This window comes from Chroicocephalus ridibundus, chromosome 9 (genome assembly GCF_963924245.1).
Source record: "Chroicocephalus ridibundus chromosome 9, bChrRid1.1, whole genome shotgun sequence".
NCBI classification, from domain to species: Eukaryota; Metazoa; Chordata; class Aves; order Charadriiformes; family Laridae; genus Chroicocephalus; species Chroicocephalus ridibundus.
In genome coordinates this window covers 47525115-47548098 of record NC_086292.1, presented here as the reverse complement: position 1 = coordinate 47548098, position 22984 = coordinate 47525115, and the positions used below count along the sequence as shown (strand labels likewise).

At 41.4% G+C, this 22984-nt stretch overlaps 1 protein-coding gene across 14 annotated transcripts in view; it reads left to right on the top strand.

Annotated features, from left to right (window-relative positions):
- The window catches only part of MEGF11 (multiple EGF like domains 11), a 283386-nt gene that overhangs the window by 219042 nt on the left and 41360 nt on the right, over positions 1–22984 (top strand). For all 14 annotated transcript variants that reach the window (XM_063347292.1, XM_063347291.1, XM_063347294.1 and 11 more), the window contains 5 exons: positions 2284–2404; positions 3993–4156; positions 4562–4664; positions 18019–18165; positions 20833–20967. In XM_063347292.1, coding sequence (XP_063203362.1) covers positions 2284–2404; positions 3993–4156; positions 4562–4664; positions 18019–18165; positions 20833–20967 — 670 coding nt within the window. The remainder of the gene's footprint in view (positions 1–2283; positions 2405–3992; positions 4157–4561; positions 4665–18018; positions 18166–20832; positions 20968–22984) is intronic.

Below are 22984 nucleotides of genomic sequence, written 5' to 3'. Positions count from 1 at the left end.
GTTGTCACTCAGAGAGCTCCGAAGGTCTCGCTTGTCAAACCCAGGGATAGAAATCTCATTAAGCCAGTTATATTTTCAGCTAAGGTTTGTTTGCAAAGTAAGTGTGTATAAGGTGGACAGCCAGAATGACCAACCTTTGTTAGTCCATAAAGTATAGTATATTAAATTAAATGCCAAAACTGAAAGGCACGTTGAATAAAGATGAAACAGACTGATGTTTAGCTTGTACGCAGTACCTTTTCTTTGGGATACCCAAAGTGTCTGTGGCCGACTGCCTTCCGCGCAGAGTGAAAACTGGAGAATCCACACCAGCCTGGTGTGCCTGTGGCCTGGGAGAACTCACCGCATCGCCCAAGCTGATCTGCGGTCACAGTCAGATGAGGAACTGGAAGTCCACCTTCTGCTTCCACCTGTGGCCCAGATGCTGTTTTAGTTAATCTGGTTCCCAGGGGTATATTTTAGCTCCACATCACTCTGTTCTGCTTCCCTTTTCAAAGGATTTTTCTTTTACTTCTAGATCACTAGTTCAAATCCAGATAAGGTCAGTTGTCATAGAAATTATTAGCAGTACCAGCAGTTCTATGTTGTACATGAAATGAGTTGGGAGTTTCATTCACACAAGATACGGCTTTCTAAATGGCACTAATTGGCTGTCTAATTGTCACACACAGGAGAAAGGCAGAGGATTGATTAGGCGTGCAGACTGAGTGCCCCTCTGCCATCCCGCTCGGCTCTTGGTTGCTGTAGCTCGTTCCGTAGGCATGCTGGCAGGGTAATGAGGGGCAGCGTGCTTTGGATTTTCTGGCTGCCACGACAGCACCTTTCACTGCCAGGCCCTTTCAGGGAAACTTGTTTTACTCCACCAAGGTCAATGACAGCATCTTTTACAAACACTGCTTTCACTCAAAAATCAGAGACTTGTAGGATTTACTTCTGAATGGTATGTATTTTAACCGTTTCTTTTACTTCCCCCTAAAACAAAGTTTTTGCTATAAAATAGGATGAGTCATACTAGTGCTAGGCAGAACTGCTACAGCAAGCATATGGGGGTTTATGGTGCTCAGAAATCTGTTCATATTTCCTTTTACTGTCTCAGTGTCTGGTGCTGTGATATACAGGCTCCTGGAGGTACTTGCCATGGCACAGGGAAGCTGACATTTTGTGCATTTATGTCCTGATAAATGGATCCCCCTATCAAAGAGTGAAGCCTCTCACCTGCAAAAATACATTTTGACCAGTATCTTTTCCCCTGAGCTATGGTATAGGTCACAGTGGGCAATGTAGTTACTATTTAACTTTGAAGTAGGATAGCTTTCTCTGACACAGAATTAAATTATTGAAGTTTGACTCACTGAAGAAGTAAATTTAGGAGCTAATTTGTGATGTGAAAGTCAGGACTACACATAGAAGAAAAAGGAGCAAAAATACCTCATATATGCTAACAGATGTTGATCAGACTATGGGACTTAGTAAATAGGTTTAAAGGGATCTTACTTACATTTTAAGTGACTTGTTGCATCACATGAACAACGGTATTAAGAACCGTGTCTCTCCGTTCAGTCACATAAGCTGATCAGTGCATACAGCGTACCATAATTTAATGTTGAAATATACTATATCTCTGTAACATGGAAGTGTTTACTGTCCTTGCCCTCACTTTCCCCACACCTAGAGCAGAAACAGGACAGAGACTGTCTGTGTTCTGCTCCGTGTGCCTCCTCTCTGACATAGGCATCACTCCTTGTTCAGCATTCTTCCTAAAGTCACAATCTCGTGAAAATTAATTAAAGACAAACGCAGGTACCAGCTATGCATAAAAAAGGTCTAATGCACCTGCCATGTAGTTTTCCTCTCTGTCAGTCTGTGGAAGATGAGCACATACGCGATCCTTTAGCCTTTTAACAACCCTATTCTTAGAATATATTTTCCAAGAAATGCAGAGCAATCTTTGCATGGTTTCAGACTGTATATTTTGTGATTAGTGTTTCGTAAGTGATGTTTTGCTTAATGATCTAACATCTGTTCTAGGAGGTTTGTTTTTGTAACTTCCCCACCTCCTGCTGAATGAACGCCAGAAACTTGTCCCTTTCCTCCAAGTCAATCAAAGCACTAATTGCATCATAATCATGGGAAGCAGCGGTGACTGCTCAAGTGCTGAAGACTCAGCAATCAACTCATAACACTCTGTTCACTGTTTCGAAAGAGAAAGCCTCCCTGTGCAGAGAAGGGAATTTCCTGCAATTCAGATTTCTTTAGCTGACTCTGACTTTTTTTCATTTGCAGGGAGATGACTGCACCTTTACCTGCATGGCAGGAACCTACGGCACCAATTGCTCATCAGTTTGTAATTGCAAAAATGATGGTGCATGTTCCCCCGTGGACGGTCTGTGCTATTGCAAAGAAGGTAAACAAAATTCAGATTTAACAATTATCTGCAATTTGGCATCAGTGCTTCTCCCCTTTTAAAGTGGCACAGCTGTGCAGTCAGTAACATCACTATTTTCTTGTGCCTGTTGGTAATTCCACAGTCTGACCGAGTATCAAAACTCAACAGGGGCTTGACTGTATGTTTTGTCTCTGCCCTGAACAGGGGCCAGACTTAACTGCTCTGCTGCAAGAACAGGTCACAGAACGAAGAGAGCTGGCAGAGCCAAAGCAACCCCCAGACTGTTGTGGTTTTTATTCTATCACTTTGCTGCCCCATTTCTCCAGGACTCAAAAGCCCCTGTTCTCCCCTCCATGCCCAGAGTGACACAACTGGGCAAGGGAGCAGAGGCAGCCTCCTGCCTGTCTTTTCTTCAGCCCGTTGCACTGAGCTGTGCCCAGCCCTGGTTTTCCTCATCAGACCTGACCCTGACCTACAGGCTGCCGGCTTGTCTCGACCTTGGGCTGGTCCATTCCCACAGGCTTTCTTGGTGCTCTGGGCTCCTACCCGATCCCAGCTGCCAACCCTACGCATGGGGTCTGTGGGGTGGGCCCTGGCTGTCCGCCCTTGTTGCTTTCCTCAGCTCCCCATCCATGCTGTACCCTGACACTGTGACACCCCAGCCACGTGCAGTTATCCTCTGTCCCTGAGCTGGCATGGGGTTGCAAGATGTGGCTGTCCTCTGTCTGAGGAAACAAGAAGTCTTACCTGCTCCAGACGCTCTCTGCAAGACTAACGTCTTTTCTTCTCACACATTTGTCCGTAATTCCCGTATGTGCCTGGTAGTGAGCATAACCCATGTGTCCAGTAATCGCTCAAGAAATCTAGTACTGCTCCATAGCACAATACCTCTTATGTTCCCTGTGTAGCAGTGCCTTCTCCAAGAATACCGACATGAACTATGCCTGTATGGCATACATAAGCCCTAAAACAGAAGTGAGGCAAATAACGATAAAATTTGGCATTTCAAACATGAATTAATGGATCACTGTAGAACCCCATTTAATGAGGGTGTATAAACCATGAGTTACTGCTCAACTCCATTACATACAGCTGCAGTGTAATGAAAGCCATTGTGCGGCTGGTAGTTAAGATTTGAGCCTTAATGGTTAGAAATGATGGCCTTGGTCTTTTTTTAGGTGTAATAGCTTCTTTATATTAAAGAACATTCTCAAAAAAAAATGAGGTAAGAAACAGACAGCATCAAATGGCAAAGTTTCTTGCATTCTTGCTGATCAGCAGGTCTCCAGCCTGCCAGGCTGTACTGCACGCTCTCTTGCTGCCCGAGCAGTTCCCAGAGAGGCATCAGACACCTTAATCTGGTAACAGCCAACACGGTGATACCTGTATCACCTTTCCGTATGTATAGATGCTGATAATGAAGTTGGGAGGTCATAATTTAAGGGTCGGGTTTTGACCCCAAGATAGTCTTAATTTACACCAAGATCAGGAGAAAACTGGTCCTAGAATCAAAGAGCTGCAGTTTGCAAGCTGCCTTGCTTGCTCACTCTACCTTGCTTTTTTTTGTGAAAGCATCCCAAATGCTGTTTCTCTCATGTTTCTTTAGGGTGGCAAGGAGTGGATTGCTCTATTCCATGTTCAAGTGGAAGTTGGGGTCTTAACTGTAACCAGACATGTTATTGCACAAACGGGGCGGCCTGCAGGCCGGCTGATGGCTTTTGTCTCTGCTCCCCTGGATGGCAAGGGGACTACTGTGACCAGCCGTGTCCGGTGAGTACAACTGGGATGGTCTTGCATCCCCTTTAAAACCACAGTCCACTTTGCTCTTCTAAATGTACAGTAGGTCAGTATCTCATTTTGTCTATGGATATCTGAAGGAAATCACGTGTAAATAACAGATTGGAGTTCTAGCAGTCCAGTAGCTGTATTGTACTTTGCATTATATTTTAACAGAGCTATTGCCGTGTTATCTGCATTTTCTTGAACATCATTTTTTAAAGTGATTCCTCATTTGGTTCTATATAGAAATGTTAGGCACTGAGTTTTTTCTATCTTCTCTGTATGTTAATTTAAAAAAATGTGACTCAGCGTTAAGAGGAACATGATAGATGGTTTTGCACATTTCCGAACAAAAAGCTGATTACTAAGAGACTTTTTTATTTATGTTTTTTGAAGGATGGAACATATGGTCTTAATTGCAGTGAACGTTGTGACTGTAGCCACGCAGATGGGTGTGATCCTGTCACCGGCTACTGCTGCTGTCTTGCAGGCTGGACAGGTAAAATGAGAAATTACCATTGTGAACCTTAGGGGGTTTGGTTTTTTGGGGATATGGAGAGGGGCTTGGGGCATTGTTTTGCTTTGCTACTCCGTCAGTTATAGCGCTGGACTTGTGACTGCAAACTTTTAAATAATAGATTGAGACAAGATCAGCTGAACTTACCCGTATTTAAATCACTCATGATGGTGACAATAATTGGCATTCATTAAATTTGTATTCAGATTAGTTGAAGATGGCTCCAAACCTGGAGCCAGATGTTACCCTTCTGTAAAAAAAATCCTCAGGAGGGATGCAGATCATCTGGAAATCCTGCGGAGTTTTTCTCCTTGAATAGCCCTTTCCACGGGGGTGCGGTTGTGGAGCTGTGAATCCTGAGACCATCATACCTGGGGATGCAGATAGGTGTTTTCTGAATGCTAAGAGGCATTACAGCTGCTCCATCAAAAAGCGCTGGTTTTGTCACAAAACTGTCTTTATGCTTTTCCTATTTTCCCATGCTTCTTGTCAAACGGAAGAGTAGTTACGGAGAGCAGATTAATGCTGGTTTGACAAAGAGTTCTCATGATTACACAGAGGCTGAGAGGAATATTCAGTGAAGTCGGAGAGTCCAGGCTGGAGGTCTCAGTACAATCAGACCTGCACTTGGCTCCGTACTGATATGTCTCTTTGCCAGCTCCTGACAGCTAGCATAACAGCAGCAGGGGGCACGTTATTGACCCAACCAGTATTTCACACTTAGCTGCCTAAAATACTGGTTAATCTCCCTCAGCTCTCTGTAGAGGCCCTGGAGGGAAATAAAGTTATATTCCTGCCCTTAACTGCAGAACCACCAGTAGCACTGGCAATCAAAATGCATTTGTATTAACAGCAATTCACTTGGAAAATGTAATTGTTTTTCAAACAAGTACAAGTTGGAAGAATGTATGGAGCAAGGCAGGCTGATCAGGCAGCCAACATTTGGGATACTGTCACTTTACCCTTCATTTATACTTTAAACCCATGCATGCCTTCTATTTCTAATGGAGAGAACATCACAGCAGCTCAGCTCCTAGGAGCATGAAGCAAAAGCAATGAAATTATACCTAGAATGTACAATGGAAAAAATCCTTTAAGAATTTAATTAAACACAAAAATAGGAAGTTCTACACACTGCTTACAACAAAGCTACTTTTCCACGACACTGAAAAGGGCATTTTTCCCCCCCAGAAAATCAATTTTATAAGCTCACTAATATCCTCTCCTCCAGCTTGCATTCTTCACTCACTGGACTGCATTCATCTTTCTTTGAGCGTCTTTACCCTCAATATATCCATCTTTCAGGCTTTAAACCTCTACTGTGCATCATTGATGGTGATCAAAGAAACAGCTGGTCGGCTTTCCTGTAGTCATTGTGAGTGTCCTCAAGGGAGAAAATGTTTTTTAAAAATACAGTAAATTAAAGAGATACATTTATACACACTTGCTCTAAAAGTTTATTACACATCTTTCTGGATATAACATTCCAGAGGAAACTGCAGAAAATGTACTTTGCAGACAATGCAGACTAAAGGTGTGGCTTTTTCTCAAAGGCATTTACAACAAATGCTCTGTACTTGTTCCCATGCACACCTGTAAATGCACATCAAATGCAGATACAAAATACTGCAAGTAAAGGTAAGAATAATTTCTGTGGTATCCTTTTTTTTTTTTAATTTCCATATTGGGCAGGATAAATGTATATTAACTTGCAGGGGACTTCCTGCAAACTAAGCATTTCATCCTTCAGCGTGCCCCTGCAGTTCTGGAACTGCCTTCTGCAGGATCCCATTTCTGGGAGGAAAACATTACGTTAGTATTCAAGACCAGGTTGGAGCTGAGATGTTGACAGGGCCATGTAAGGTGTGCGCTGGAAATGTTGATAGACAGACAGAGCCAACATGTGTTTTGTCAATTCTGCTTCCAATGTTTTTTCCTCTTGGCTTAGACACCAGACACGAGGATAAATTCTGCTCATACTAGTTTGAAAGTATGTAATTTAAGAAATTCTTCAGCTAGATAATTATATTTTCATATTAAGGAGTATGGCATTGGCGAAAGATTAATCTTATCTGTAGTTGTTGTGAACTGGGCCATGGTGTGTATTGCAGTGCATTTTATAAATATGACGTGATAAATAATTCAGGCTTAAATTTTTGCTTTCTGAATTTGGTGCTAATTAGGCACGGCCTGAAAAAGATCAGAAAAGTTCAGCATCATGGAACATCTGAAGGTTTTTCTGCCCACTCACACCAGACAGAGAATTCACGTGGCTTTCTGATCCTAATAGCCACAAAACTTCATCTGAAACAGCATATTCTGTATGTTCATCCCACACGTGGGACTCCCTCTTGATGTCAATGTTCTATGTAAAGATCAAGGAGAAGATTGAACCCATTTTCTTTAAAGTAGTTTTCAAGTTGTTACCGATATAAACCTTCAGAGACTGATAGATGGTAGGAGCATGGAGGAAGACTGGGAAAAGAAGAAAAAAGGCATGTGAAGAGTAGCATACAATGTAAGTTAATAGCAGTCTACCATTCTTTTATTATGTTATGACTGCCACCCATCAAGACTTATTCAGGACAGTTCCCTTCCTTGTGTACCAGCAGGGGGAAGGTAATTTTCAGCAGCTGAGTGTACCTGGCAAAGGGAAGATGATGAAGAGATTCCCGCATATCAGGCAGGAGATCGCAAACCAGCTGTATGCATAAATAAGCACGCTGGCAACAAGCTGCTTAGAGACGTGCGTGTACGGTTTCGATTAAGTTCAGTGGGGAATTGCACATGTGCAGCCAAAGGCAGGAGTTAGATCAGATCTAAAGATGATTGTGCGCTGTTGTTATTGCTGAAAATTACCCAGGCAGGTACACAGGCCCATTGTATCACAAATGGCTTTGTAGACAGCATGGCAAGCATAACGTTTGTACATAAAACACCAAAACTACATTGGCAAAAGGCTCTCATGTGACACAAGGAAAGTTAAACTTGTTCAAACGTGGGCCAAAATTGGATCTGTGACTTGTTGACGCAATGCAGAGCTGAATTTTCTTCCATGTGAAGGAAACGTCAGATGCAATAACAATAAAGGCTCAGCCTTGTGCTGAATGAGTTCTCCACCTTGCACCAGTGCTGCATACGCCTAACCTGACATATATTAATGTACCCTTGAAATCAAAAGAAGGCGTGTTCATAGCTATTGCTAGGTTAAAAACAAAAAGTGTAGCCCCCAGCAGGATCAAGTCTTGACTGATTAGACTGATTGTTTTGTAAGATTAATAAGGGTTAATCCAGATCTGCCACGCATTTTAGATACATATCACTTCTGTGCTTCATCTCTGTGCCTGTGTGTGCACATGGGTGCCTTAAAGCTCCCACAAATGTATCCCTTCCACAAATGACACTAGTCATTTGTGGAAGAGGTGTTATTTTGTCTACATTCAGGTTAAAATGAAAATGCTTGAAAATGGAGTGCTAATTGCATTTGGTTAATTAGGGATCTTGCACACACCAAATCCTCAGAGAGAATGGAAGCACAGAAAAGCTGCATGGTGGAGCATTTCCTGGAAGTCCTTTGCAAGCAAACAGGTCCTAGAGAAGCAGGCATCAGTCTCATCTCACCCAGATGCCACCTTCTGTCCTGCGTGCTCAGTGACAGTGATAAGGTCATAAATTTCAGTTAGGTTCCTCTTAATAAATAACCTGAAATCGGAGAGAAAAGGACCGGCTGCCCTGGTAGCCTTGCTGGGTGGGTCAGAAGCTAGGGAGAACATGGGGAGGCAAGGTTCCTCTGGTGGGTGTGATGCTTGGTGGCTCTGGAAAGCACAGCTCCAGCTCAGCCGTTTGGGTTTTGTGAGCTGAACTGCACACTCCAGCAGCTTGGTCCTCTCTCCTCAAGGTGGCTGCTAGCAGCATGTTTTGTACCAGAAATGGCTTCCTCACCGATACCAGCTAGTTATTACGACGCAGCCTTTAGTTGGTTCACTCAGTACAACCCTCCATAATTAAATTGGTCATAGCTGCTGGCCTGTCCTCTCGTTTCTGGAGGTGCGCCCTTTGTGCGTGACCTGAGCCAGGTTAGCGGGGCTCTCTGGGAAGCCAGACACAGCCATTGCTCATCCTGTCTCCAAGACCCGAGTCTGTCCGTTTTCACAGTCAGACATCCCGCTCGCAAACACGTTACAGAAAGGAAAGCCACAGGCCTCGCTGATATTCACAGCAAGCTCATTTCCTCCCTGTAACGAGTCAATGTGCTTCAGGTTAATTGTGGCAGTGCGTAGTTTGTTAACCTTTCAGATATTACAGTGGGATTAAATAGGAAGTGATCTGCAGGGGGATATATTCCATTTCTGTGAATGTTAAGGTCAGTTAAAATCCTGTTTATCTGAATTCCTTTAATCTAAATGCTGTCTTATCCCAGTCTTGGTTCTGTCTTTCCTTTTTTTTGTATCACGCTCTGGATTTTATAGAACGCTGCGGTTGCGATGCTATCTCAATTATCCACTGAACCAGTTTACTCCGTAGCTTTTCTGAATATCTGCAGTTTATTCAGTACATTTTAACATCCCAAAAATGTGTGGGGAAAATCAAATGGTCTGTAGATGTAAGATGGAAAATATAGAAGCGTCCATCCCATAGTTAATTTTAGAAGAACTCCTCATAGTTTTTCCTTAATCAATCAGGATGGCAAACACAGGTATGAAAATGATTCGTGGTGGTAAGGAAGAAATATCTTGCTATTGCGTCAGTACTTTTCACCTTCAGGCTTCTTTCGTGTCTCAGAAGAGCAGCCTCCCTCTTTGCCGTTACATACGGGAAATCAAAATATATATTTCACTGTCCTTTACAGCCTCAATAATTTTCATACGTTGCCAGCAACATAAACCCTAATTGTCTCTTATCATGTCTAGAAATATTGTACAGTAGTTGTGGTAGTCTCGAGTTGTAGGGATTTCCACGAGCGATTGTATAAGCGAGTTAATGGGGTCAGGAATCGTTGGCTGGGCACAGATAAGGTGAGCTTTGAGGAATGAGACTTCGCGTTCGTGAGAATTTGCAGGCTGCGAGTGACATCTGCACTGTCACTCAAACACAGAACCATGTTTTTTCCCTCCTGTGGACACATTAATTCAGTAGAACTGATAAGCCTGTTACCCAAGGGAAGGCCCTTTTGAATTTTAAAGAAACAGTGACCACTTTGACGGTGAGCTCTAAGGTATTTTCAACTCCAGGTTTTCTGAGTTCTTTGCAAGAAGGTGGTATATCTTTGAAGAAAAAAACCCAACCGTTTCCATCTGACTTTCCGTAAAATGCATTTTGTTTGTATTAATACAACTTTTCTTCCATTGCAGCTGTATCCAGTTTATAATCTTAGGGTGGGATCCGGTCCTCAACTCTATTGAAGCCAGAATAATTCTATTGCCATTAGCAGATCAACTTCAAGAGCATGCTAATATAGTTGGCAGCTGTCTTTTCCACGCATCTTTAAAACCAGAAAAAGTCTAGGACTTGTTTTATGCACCTACAGGTTTTTAGCTGAAGAGATCCACAGTAGTTTAGAATTCGTAATGTTGTGGGTTGGCTTTTTTTTTTTTTACATCAGACTGTTTCGTACTCTCGTGGTTTCTAATACAAAGCCCAAAATATCAGAATGGAGCAATAGTAAGTTCCTATTAAACATGCGTTTTCTAGATGTCTAATCCCATTATCTAAACCATATTTTGCACTTATCACTTCTGGCAGTCTTATCCCAGATTTTTAAATTAATAATTTATTTCTGTGATTATTCTGTATCCTTACATTAGCTTTAAACAGACAGAAAAACTAGACGTTTTTAGAGTCAGTCCAAAATGGTGCATTTTAGCCTCTCTTCTGGCCTCTGCCTTTCAAATGTGGAAATCTTTTCCATATGAAAAGGTATGCTTACTCTCCGGATTCGACAAGTGCCCTTTAGTCTATGAATGTAACATAAGCTTATTAGAAATTAGCTTTAATTTTTCATTGACTTAATTTCAAGTGAGTTGATAAGATTTTAATGTCAGGCTGTGCTTAAAAATTCTCTCTTTGACAAGAACCTTTAAGTATGGTTCCTGCTGATACAGGGCTAATTTTCAAAAATATGAATTATGAAGTTATATCAAAGACTTCATTGATGTCCTGACATTAATTATGTCTGTGCATTCCTTGGCAGATATCTAGGGGGCTCCAGATTCTCATCTAAGTGAGGTTTAGTTGTGTTTGTCCTGCGCCAGATTTAGTATATATTTCACCTTTCATGAAATCAGTTGGATTTTTGCCACTCATTCAGTGGGAGTTGGATCAGACCCTCAGACTATAATTAGAATCTGCAGTAAGCCGACTGCTAAACTTAAGCACGCATGCAAATGGTTGCAGTATTAGTCCTATAAACACAGAAGAGATACAAGTTCATTTATCTTTGTGTTTATTTTGGGGTTTGTTTTCACTTATTAAAAGACAGCTTTTAAATTTATGTGAAAAGTTATAGCTTGGATGGCATCCTGGATTACACTAATTTAATGGGAACTAGAAAACGATGCTAGAGATATTCAGCCATTTTCCATTTCAATATGGAAGCATTCTATATATAAGCTTGGCTGTGTGTACAGTACCTTCACCTATAAATAAATGTGGGCGAGAAGTGGTGAAAAATTATTTGTGAGCATTTCAGCAGACTAAATACTGGATGCTGGCATGCTGTGCACGAAAGAAGAAAAAGGAAAGATCATTCAGTAAACAGCCAGCAAGCTGAAATGTTGTATATATATGTTGTTGGTGTAAGCGTTTGCAGTGACATGTTGTAAATGTCTTCCTTCGCATTCTACACAACGGAGAAAAGGTTGAATTTCAGTCAGCGTTATTGAACACGAAAGGCTTGCGCGCATTTGGTTGTACAGCAGCTCTTGCTAAGCTGCGTCCGCAGCTCATGGCTTAGCTCGGGGGCCTGCACACTGAAGTCAGGAAAGCAATACAGCAGTACATTTTTTTCCCACTTACAAGTTTCTCCCTCCTGTTTACCTGCTGATGGTCTGCTTGGATCTTTCCCAGGTTTTTCTTCTTTCTTGACCTGAGACCATGTCCAGAGCTTGAGAAGTAGTAGGAAGGAAGCATCCTAAAGGGGAAGGAGGACTGCACAGTACTTGACTCCTTTTAGTACTCTTTTCTTCAAGATCTGCCCTTTCTGCTAGTGGCAACTTTTCTTCCTGCTATAGTGCACCCTGGAGAACATCCTGTAGCAAAGGGAACCAGATGATCCTTAATTTTAGCAAACATTTTGACTCATTCAATTTCTTGTGAGGTAGGTCTCCTGCCTCAAAAGCTTTTATTGCATAAATTCCCTGAGTTGGATGATTCATATCTGGAGTTTTCTCTAGATAATTAAAAATAGGGGTACGATTAGTGCTCCACAGAGGTGCATTAGGCTGTAAGTATATTACTTTCAGAAAAACACTTACATTAATGGGTGCATAAATCGCACATGCAATGATGGGAGAAAAGACAGTTAAGAATTTTTCACTGGCTGCAGGGAAAGGCTTATTCTTCATTATTTAGGACCAGATCGTGGAGGTTTCATTTAGACTGATGGGCTGTTACACACAGGAGCCGCCCCTCTGAAGCCCACCAGTGAAGGATGCTGAGCAGGGGAGGTAAGGGCTCCACTGCATTGATTTGAAAAAAATTTCACAGTTAGGAAAGCATTTAGAGAACACCACAAAAGTTCATAGATAATGTGAATGTGGCTGCTGTTATCTCTGTTGAATAGTTTCACTATATAAAAACAAAAATAGCTTATTTGCAGAGTGGATGAGCAGCCATCAATTCTTAATGTTTCCATTTAATTTTATGAGAGATCCCTTTATGTTTTCTTCTATCTGTTGCCCTTCCCAAGCAGATTTTCTCATTCTTCAGCATCCTTAAATGCTGAACTGTCATGAATTGTGCTGTGGTGTTTCAGAGTGGATCTGAGTCAAATACTTCAGGGTTTGCCTCAGGTAGGAATAAATATGAAGATGCAAAAAGTGATAGAAAAGCGTCAAGCATTCTTTATGAACTCTAGTTCATATGCTGTCATAACACCTTCTGAACAGCTGATCCAGAACTAATCAGATAGTTCTTTCTTATGTTCTTATTGAATTTTCTTTTACCTTTTATAGACTGAAGCAGCAAAATATTTACTACTTAGGAAAGCACGTTGATCTAATCTCAAACACAAAGCTGATTTAAATAGAATTTATAGGGAAATAATTTATAAGTGTAACAGCAATATGAGTACTGGGGAAAGAGAAGGGAGTAAGGTTAAAGAAAACATGAACGTATGATTATAGAAATCATTGGAAATAAATGTACAAATTAGGAGGCCAAGGCACGACTTCCAGGTGACCTCAGTGGACTCTGGCTCCGACCCTGGTGGGACAGCCACACGCCTAGGAGCCCCTCCAGGGCTGATGGCTTGGTGGGAGATGTGCTGCAGCTGCCGAAGGCATCGTGCTGGTGGGACAGTCCTGCTCAAAGGAGACTGGAGGGATGGTATCGCACGCAGGAGCAGTCCATTCTAGAGATCACATTCAGGGGTACTTTCCCATACCTCTTTTCAGTGCAATCAATGCTTGCTGGGCACTTTCTGCAATTACTTATCTAAAATAGCCTTGCAGCTCTAATCATTAGGCTGTTTTCTGCTATTGAAGCTGTATTGCTACCGTTGTGGTTTTGCCACTATGTATGTACTGTGTCAACAGGTAGACAAACCCCCGTTAAGAATTAGTAGTGCTGGAGACAAAAACGACCAGGCATTCCAGATCAAAGCCAAGCGTGACTCACCAAACTTCAGGTCTCCACTGTATTGCCTGCATAAATCCCGCTCCTATTTATGCATAAAAAGCAGTTCTTTCCAAAGCTATTGAAATGCCAGAAATAAGAGATTATTATGACTTCATGTCATGTTGAAAGACAGGTGGAGGAGAGCACAATGTTTGTGTTGGATTCAAATGTCTGCTGAAATCATTCCTGTCATTGCTAATTGATGTTGCATCTGTCTTTAGATTGTGACTATTGAAAAAAAAAATAGCTGAAGATCTTATTCAGAGAAATAATTACAGTTCTACACTGGTAGATATAAAATTAAAGTACATGGGGGGAAGGGAGCTACGTCCTATAATTTATCAAATTCCTACATCCCTGAAAAATAATTAGATGCCGGGCAGCATGCAGGCCCTGCTGCAGAGGCTACTGTCAAGGGGATAGCAGTGGTCAGAAATAGGCCACTGGTTCTCATTTGTTCCATCCATTTTTGCTCTTCTATTGTGTTTGGAGTATTAGTTTCCAACTATCTAGGGACAAGGCAGAAAAACAATGGCAGGCTTTATTAAGAGCTAGAGACGTAATCCCCAAGCACGAGTGCAATTGCACAAGTAAGCTGGAAAGGGGAAAAAGGGAATTCTACTTATGTCTGCCGTTCAGGAATTTCACCCTCCAAAGTCCTTCAGTGTGATATAGTTACAGGCAGTACTAAATCTGCATTACTTTGACAAACTTTCATTGAAGCCATTGAAGATTATTAATGGAAGCGGTATATGAAGTAGCTCTTCAATAGGTGCCTCGCGTCCCAGTTGTACGGCTTGGGTTTGGTTTTTTGCTTTTGCTTTTTCTTGTTCCTTTTCGTGATGGTTGTGTGGATGTTAGCTGGTCTTTCACAGCTGGATTTGTAAATTCTAATACAAAGACGCAACTTCATCTGGTAAAAATTTATGGTGTTCCATGTGAACTGGACACAAGCTTATATCATACCAAGTCACCAGATACACACTTCTCTAAGCACTCTGCAGCAGAACTGGACTGGAATATATGATATATATTATTACCATACGGCATACATGACTTGATGAGTTTCTGTCAGACAGAGCTCTTGCCAGACATGCTTCCTCCTCTACCTCTATCCCTGCCATTTTCCTTTATCAAGATGCCGTCTTCAACTCCGCATTGGAAGATCCCTGCACAACCCAACTGCTTCACCCCTGGGAATTCTGCGCTTGAGATACACCAGATACTCCCGATGTCCCAGACAGCAGTTGCTTTGCCACTTGGTAGTAAACTATCCACATACAGAGCAGTCCAAAGGATGGCAGTGAAAATCCTGCTGGAGAGCAGAGAGTGTTTGCAGAAACCCAGTGCCCCAAATCCACTCCAAGCCAAGGAGGTTTTGCGGCTGAGTTTCACAGTCAAAAGCCACAGCAGACTCTGCTCTTCCCTTGGCTCTGGCTTACTGCACGAGGGTGCGAATGTCCTTTGCCCACGTACAGCGGATAACTATAATTTTATGTAAGTTAAGTGAATTTCAGTTACAATTCACCCCCAGAACACTGTTTAAGAAGGTCTTGGAAGTGTAATTTCATACTAGTATCTGCAATTGTGAACCACAGCCTCAGGCAGTAAGATAATTTCCTGGTATCTAGGCAATAGAGTTTATGTATAGAACTGCTTCCTGCAGCTTCAAGGACTTATTCTTCTGATAGTTGTCTTTCTAGTTTCTACATCATGCTTGCAAAACAAGGAATCTGTTCATAAATTTGGAATCTGTGGTTGTAACATGAGATAATACACAGATGTGTTGACTTCAGCATTTTTTAAATTTCTGGAAATTGAAAACTAATTGCTTATCAGAAATGTTCATCAGCAAGTTCCTGAGTAAATATTAAAGTTTTACGTTAAAGAAGCTTGCTGGTTCACTGACTCCGATTGTAAAGTAGCTGGGAGGGATGGACTCCCCCTTCATACGCTGGCAAGTTAGGGAATTGTAAAATTAAGGTGCTTTTTTTAGCTCAATTCCATAAGACATGCATGTCCAGATGCAATTTTAACTTCTCATTTACATTTGCAATTGCAATTCAACGTGTGTAGGAGCCTCCAAAAATGAAGTCTTCCATGAGAATTAACTTAGAGTAATATAGAGTAATAAACATTGTTTGCGGCACCTTCTCGGTTGTCTTCTGAAAAATTATACATAAGTAAGTGTTGTACTGGGTATCAGTGTCTTCTAGAAGGTTTCCTTTTCCCCCCTTTACATTTTGTTACAACAATCGGCTTCACAATGACTCATTGCCTTCGTTAGGAGCGGGAAGACATCCCTCATTATTCATTACTAAAGGAAGGACTTTGCTGCTGCAAAGAACAGCCATGGCATTCTAATTCAGCCACCTTTCAAGAGAAAGGAGTCAATGTCATTCTTCCCCAAATTTTGCCAAAAGAGACAAGAAATAATGCTGTTTAATTGTCTCCATTTATAAATAGCCCGTTCACAATGAGAGAATTGTATTTTTAATACTGCAGTCAGGAGGAAAAGATACACATTTTTCTACATTTGTGTCTGAATTTCATTCCTGGGAGCTCGTGCTGAGACTCTCAAAACTATAAATGATCATATATATTTACGTATAAATATGAAATGTATTTATTTACGATTTATTGTATGGCTTTAATTACAGACTACTGTAGATGTATTACATAAATGCACACACAAAGCATTTACCGTTTAAGTAATCCGAGGATATGTTTGACTTCAAAGGGAGTAGGGAAGACTGTATGAAAATAAGTGTTTTTCTTGAATTTACTGATACAAATGCTCCTTGTCTCTTTCTGCATACCTTTTTTTTTGTTCAGATTTATTTACTTAGATATTAAGGGATAGAGCTTGTATTATGTTTTTACTGTATTTTAATGTGTTTTTTATTAAGCTCCACTGCATGGACCGTGCCTCTTTATAAATAAAGCTATGATCATGTATTACTAGAAATGCCATTTCAAACTGTACTTTTGCCAGACTCGGTTAAGATTTTCTAGGAAGGGACATTATAATTGTGTGATTAATCTTCAGAAAAGGGAAATTTTGGCTCTGCAGTATTTCTTACTGTATTAACTTCAGAGATTTATAAAACCAACTTGAAACTGCACTGTAAGTGTGTTTATAATGACTTTTAGCTGATTTAATAATCCTCAAAGTTTGGTGACTGTACAAATCACAGCTTCACAAATACAGTCCATTACCTGTAGCATCCAGATGAAGTTATCAGAGGTGGAGGAAATTACTTGGGATTGTATTTCTCCTTAGCGATGCACTAATCCAACCTCTGGCTGAGGCTGGGGCTCTCAGAGTCCTTGTCTGCATTTATCCCATTATGCAGTGGGGACATGTGCATGGATGATAAAGAACATCTTCATGTTCAAAGTCTAGCTAGGGCATGTGTGTTCCGTCAAATCTTGGTGGCGCAGTTGTAAGGCACCCGGTGGGGTAACGTTGTTAGGAAAATTTTAAAGGCAGTCTGTGATTCATTTTTTCTGATGTTATCAGTATCGACAGTGTGCTACTGCTAATGCCGCTCCCTGCAGCTGGCAGGGCTTAACGTCTCGCTTAGTTCATGATCCTGCAAACCTCTTTCAATCCAAGGAGCCCTTGATCATGCAAATAGCTCTGCTAATTGCAGGTATTGGTACTGTCTTATCCCAGTGGAGGAAGAGCCTCTCGGACAAGTAATGGTGTGCAGGATCAAATCCCTAGATTACTTTTATGTGTGACAAGCCATGGCACAAGGTTGTTTTTAAAAGTCACCAGTTAAAACCGTGTTAAGCTTTCTGGCTGCGTGCTTCGTTTAGTGTTTCCAAGCTTTGCTTTTCATAATAATAAATATCAAACAACAACCCTGGGAATCACTGGGAGCTGGATTGGCAGGTCCCAGTCTCCATTTAACATGCAAATGATCAGCCTGTGCACACATATGGCCACTCGCTCCATCAGAACTTGGTTCATTAACACAGAACTCGGAGAGCTCTGGGTGGATGTGGGGTGTGTGCATAATAACCCAGTGCTTTAAGCCAGGAAGTGAACAATACACAGCATAGAACTGAGTTTACATATGTTCAAGAATCCAAATACTGTACATGTTTTTGCAGAACCCTGATTTTTCTTTTTCTGGTCTTCCAATTCACAACAGTGAAGTAATCAGGCTTCAATCAACTGCATCTTTCCAGACCAGTTATTTGTGATATTTTGGGACTTCAAAGCAATTCCTGACCTTCATCTCTCAGATGACATGCAGAGTTTCTTTAATGGTGCTAAGGACTGAACAGGAGCCCACTAACACCTACAGAATTCACCTCTTTGGCATTTTCTTAATTTTCACTTTATTAAGCAGATAAAAGGATAGCTATTTCCTTTCCAGGCTCCCTTGTTTGCTCTGTGATGTGTGAGGTATCGGTCCAGCCAAACATTTCTTTGATCAACGAGCAGAGGAAGCTGTGTGAAACCTAACGCATCCCTTTATGTCTTTAGGCATCCACTGTGACAATATATGCACTCAGGGCCGCTGGGGACCAAACTGCTCCATCTCCTGCAACTGTGAGAATGGGGGATCCTGCTCCCCAGAGGATGGCACCTGTGACTGTGCACCAGGATACAGAGGACCCTTGTGCCAGAGAAGTAAGATTTTCCATAGATGTGGTGACAGAAGCAAAGAAAGTAGAAATGTTCATTACGACCCCAGACAGTCCGAGCCACAGGTTTCTGAACTGCTTTAGCTCACAACTTCCTAAGGGCAAAAGCTAGCCTGGAAAATGCTTCTTGATCAAGAAGTCAAGACTCTACTGCATTGAGTCCTGCCTTGTGTTTCTTCTTCTGGCCTCCCACAGCACCTGGAGGTCACAGGTGACCTGAAAGAAGGAGCAACACCTTTACATACAAAACTTGGCAGGATCTGGGCAAAAACAGATTTACAGTTAAGTAGCTGAAACTATGGGATACCTATTAAACACTCAGCTACAACCCATCACATCGTGACAGGTGGATGAGCATTGGCTATCAAAATAACAAGGCAATGTTTTCCTATATGCCAGAAAAAGAAACACAGCAGCCTGAAATAGCTGCTGTCTGATGCTTTGCTGTTACATATTAAAACGTGCCAAGGAGATAAAAATCCTCTCATTTGCTTTATCTGGGAAGCTGCATTTGCCCCTTAGGGACCCTTATTCACTGATCCAAACTACACGCAACCTTCTCCCTGTGTAAACAAGAAATGGATTTGTCTGTCTTTTCTGCAGCAGCTCTTGCTCTTCCTGTAAGACATTCTGCATGTCCACTTCATATATCCCCTTTGATTTCACCGGTTACACTTGACACTAGAACACACTCATCTCTAAAAATAATTTGTAGCTGACAGTTTTTATTTAAAGCCATTATAACAATGACCTCTAGCACTGCTGTAGTTAATGGCCTATAAGCATTTCCATTATAAACCCCAATTTCCAGGTGCTTCAGCATATCTGTGTAGCTGTAAAATCTCTCTCCAAGGCTAAAATGTGGTGCTCAGAGCTTCAGGGAATTGGGGAAGAAATTGTTTTACAAATTTGAAACCCTAAGAGTGCGAAACTTCCAGAAGTTAATAGTTTCTGACCTTTCTGAGACGAAAAAAACCAGCTTCGTTTTATCAGGTGATGGCATGTAGGCTACAAGAGGCAACCAGTGTCCCCAGCTTGCAACTCCAGTAACCAGGCTGCTCCCTGAGGACGTTTGCTGAGGACATAACGGGGAGAAATTTTCCTCCCCGCTGGGCTGACAGCAGAGGGGTTCTGTGGATGCTTCTGCTGTTGCCTTGTGTTGCTGAAATGCCTCTCCTGAATATACAGCCAGGGAATTCAGCTCGCTCCCACCTCTTCTGTGAGATTCAGGCTCAGGACTACCTTGTGAAGAGGACACCGCTGTAGTTGAAGGTAGCTTTAGCCTGCTAAGTTGGCTCTCAGAATCATTCCTGTTTTTCTCTTGCAAATTCACTTAGAAACAGAATTTAGCCTGTAAAGGGCAGTGCTGAAGACGATACTCAGCCAGCTTGTTCTGTCTGTGTAATCAGGATTACATGAGACACCGGGATAGTTCACTGCTCTTAGGCCTGCAGAACTGTCTCCAGGAATGATCCAGGTTGTTTTATAGCTAATGCATCATCAACAAACCTCTCAGCTAAGTTTCAGCTGGAAATCTGCAGTAGCGTAAGAACCTGACACCCTCTGGGAACATACGAACCAAGAGGAAAATTCTCATTCAATGAAAAAATAGAACGGGCATGATATAGTAACCAGTGAGCCAGAACTAGATAACGGAGAATCACAGGAGTAAAAATAAAAACATATAAAGTCATTTTTACAGTTACTTACTGCAATTTAATGTTTCTTTGTGCTTATCTATCGCAGCGAATGTTTGGACAGTGGATGGTTTTTCATTCTGCATGTGCTTAGAAGCGACAATACGCATTTGTAAGAGATACTGAGCCATAATCTTGGCACTATACCTTATGTACAAATTCTATAATAATTTCAATCTAGGTTTTAAGCAAATTAAGCACACAGTTCATGACAAGTTTACTCAGCTATCCGATGTGATTACTGATGCAAATTAGGTGATTTTGTATGCTGTTACCATAATTACCATTTTTAGATTCTGTTCATCACTTATGGATGCTGCTTCTGCAATGGCATCTATAAACTGGCTGCCCCAGTTGAACACAGGTATTGCACCTAATATGTTTAGAAATCAGCTTTTGACACAGTTGTTCGGATGTAAAATGTTGAGAGTTTCCTAATACACCTTCTCTAATTTCTTAGCTTAATTTCCAAAGGAAATGGCATTCTGAGTTTCTGTTGTCTGTACACGCATGCGAGTATTTCTCTCCTAGCTATCTTAAAAGCTTTGGGATATGTGTTATTAACCATATCTGCAAGGGGACTATGAGGTCTTGAACATCTTAAACTCCCATGTTTTGTAAAAGAGTTTGTCAGGAGCAGACGAGAGAGACTCCAGTTAGTGTCTTGAGAGAGAGAGGCTGCTGAGAGAGCTCCGCTGTATTATTAAATAGCCAAGGACTTACATGAGGTAGGATGGTCTGTGTGTTTGAACCACAGGAGCAGTTTTACTCTGAGCTCACACTTCATTAGACATGAAATAATCCAACAGGCTTCACAATTTCAGCGAGTCACAAAATCGTGTTTTTAAAAATTAAGAAGTATTGGTTTGGGATTAAGACAGAGAGAGAATTCACGAGCTCTCAGCAATGAGAAATCTTCCAAAAACCTGTGACAGCTTATTTTGTTTTGTCTTCAGTTTGTCCCCCTGGCTTTTATGGACACCACTGCAGTCAGCCGTGCCCCCAGTGTGTGCACAGCAGCGGCCCTTGTCACCACGTGTCAGGACACTGCGACTGCTTGCCTGGATTCTTTGGCGCTCTCTGCAACCAAGGTACTGAGCCTGACACCCCCAAATGCCACCTCCTTTCCTAAATTTCTGTGTCTCTGACTTTGCAGCAAGACCGATCGCAAGGTTCCTGCCTTTTTACCTTGTTTCAGCAGTGTAGATCACAAGAAATTCTCTACTTCAGAGGGAAAATGCAAATAGGTACTTAGTCACCCTTTTGTTAATATGATGTGCTCCTGCTTTCATAAATAAAACAGGTCTGCTGCTCTGTATTGAAGTGAATATGGAATGAGGCACCTGCTGTAAATATATCAGCCATCCAATGGTTTCATTTTCCTCTCTGCTAAGCCTACCATATCCTGAATGTCGATGGCACCTTCATGCACTCTTTTGCAGCTGGAGGTGTAGATAGTAGTTAAGGTAAAGGCCAGCTCCGGTACACAAGCCCAAACACCCAGTTAATGAATGGAACCGTAGTTACACTGTCTAGGACCTGACTGGGAGTAGCCAAAATCGTGCACACCTAAACACAAGTGCCGGAGACAGAAAAATTTGCACCAAGGCAGGGAAAGCCAGTTAATTTTAACAGGTGAAGAGTAGCTTCAACTCCCCCTAACGTCCATCACTTTTCGGTACCTTTGACAATTAGTCCACTTTTAACCATAGGTTTCGTTTTCAGTTTTATCCTAAAAATGCCCACAAAATCATTACAGTATTCTGCGGAGTCTCAGTTATTGCATACTACTGTGGGTATTTTCTACATTCAGATTTAAAAGAGATTGTTCTTAATGGCTCCTGCCCTTGTGAAGTCACCATCCCTGTAAAAATTGAACTGACACTTTTTAATGACCTGCTTTTCAGTAAGTTAGAAATTGCAGACAGCACTTAATGCAAAATCATTAAACATAGATTAAGTATAACCATGTTTTCTTTTTCCTGTGCTGTATAGTCAACTAAACATTATACCAATTAATTTATTAAAATGAACATATTTCAGTGAATTTGTCCATTTTATGTGAAAAGTTAGCCAGATTTCAAAGCGTAAGCAGGGCTAATTATCCTCTTAAGAAAACTATTTTACTTTTGCTCAGATGTTCAGCACTTCTGGTTTTACTTTGAAATGTTGATCTATCCAGCAAATTAATTTTAAAATATTCATGTCCTAATTAAAATCAATTTGTGTTGCAGCTTGTCATAATGAGTTAGCATGTAACTTTATTTTGTAGAAAGAAAAATGCTAATTAATATTTTCCATTACAAAAAAGTGAAATGAAGATTTCACTTTGGAATTTTCATCTCCTTGTGCCGTCTCTTTTCTGGCAGCGGGAACATCCTTCCGGCAGCAGCACGTGTGTGTGAGGAGCTGTGTAACCTCCGAAATCGCACAGGTTGACACGGTTGTGCTAAGGATTCTGAGCAGCAAACAACTAAGCAGCTGTTTTGTGAATACCTCTCACAATCGTGTAGCAATATGGATTGATGATAGCTTGTTACCGCTGCTAGGACACACCTGACATCCCACAGGGACTTTCAGAGTCCCACTTCAGGGCTTTTATAGCTAATTAATATCACTGTCTGCATTGTACAATCAGATTGCTCCTGAAGAAAGCGATATTAGTCCTTACTTTACAGCTTTGTTTAAAAATATTTGAGACATTTGAAAAAGTGCTTGGTTTTGGATCTCACATCTTTACACGAGAGTCACTGTGTCCATCCACAACCAGGTTACTTAAGTTAATGAGAACAACCATTTTGGCAGGATCGGTTTTGTAATCCTCCCATGTTGACATTCTGGAGGGCATCATACTATTTCACGGAGACAAGAGGCGCTCGGATGGTAGGAACCCCTCTGCTAGCTCTCACTGAGTGGCACCGAAGCATTTCTTTTATAAAGTATGACCTGTTGCCTTTGTCAGCATCGGTGTTTGGATCACAAATCTTTTCCTCATTCATTAGTATTCCATGTTGCGGTGCAAATCAGCTCCTATTTTAAGTCAGTCTTTTGAGAACTACTTTTTTCTACATAAAAAAAAATCCAGCCTTCATTTTAGTGATGTTATCT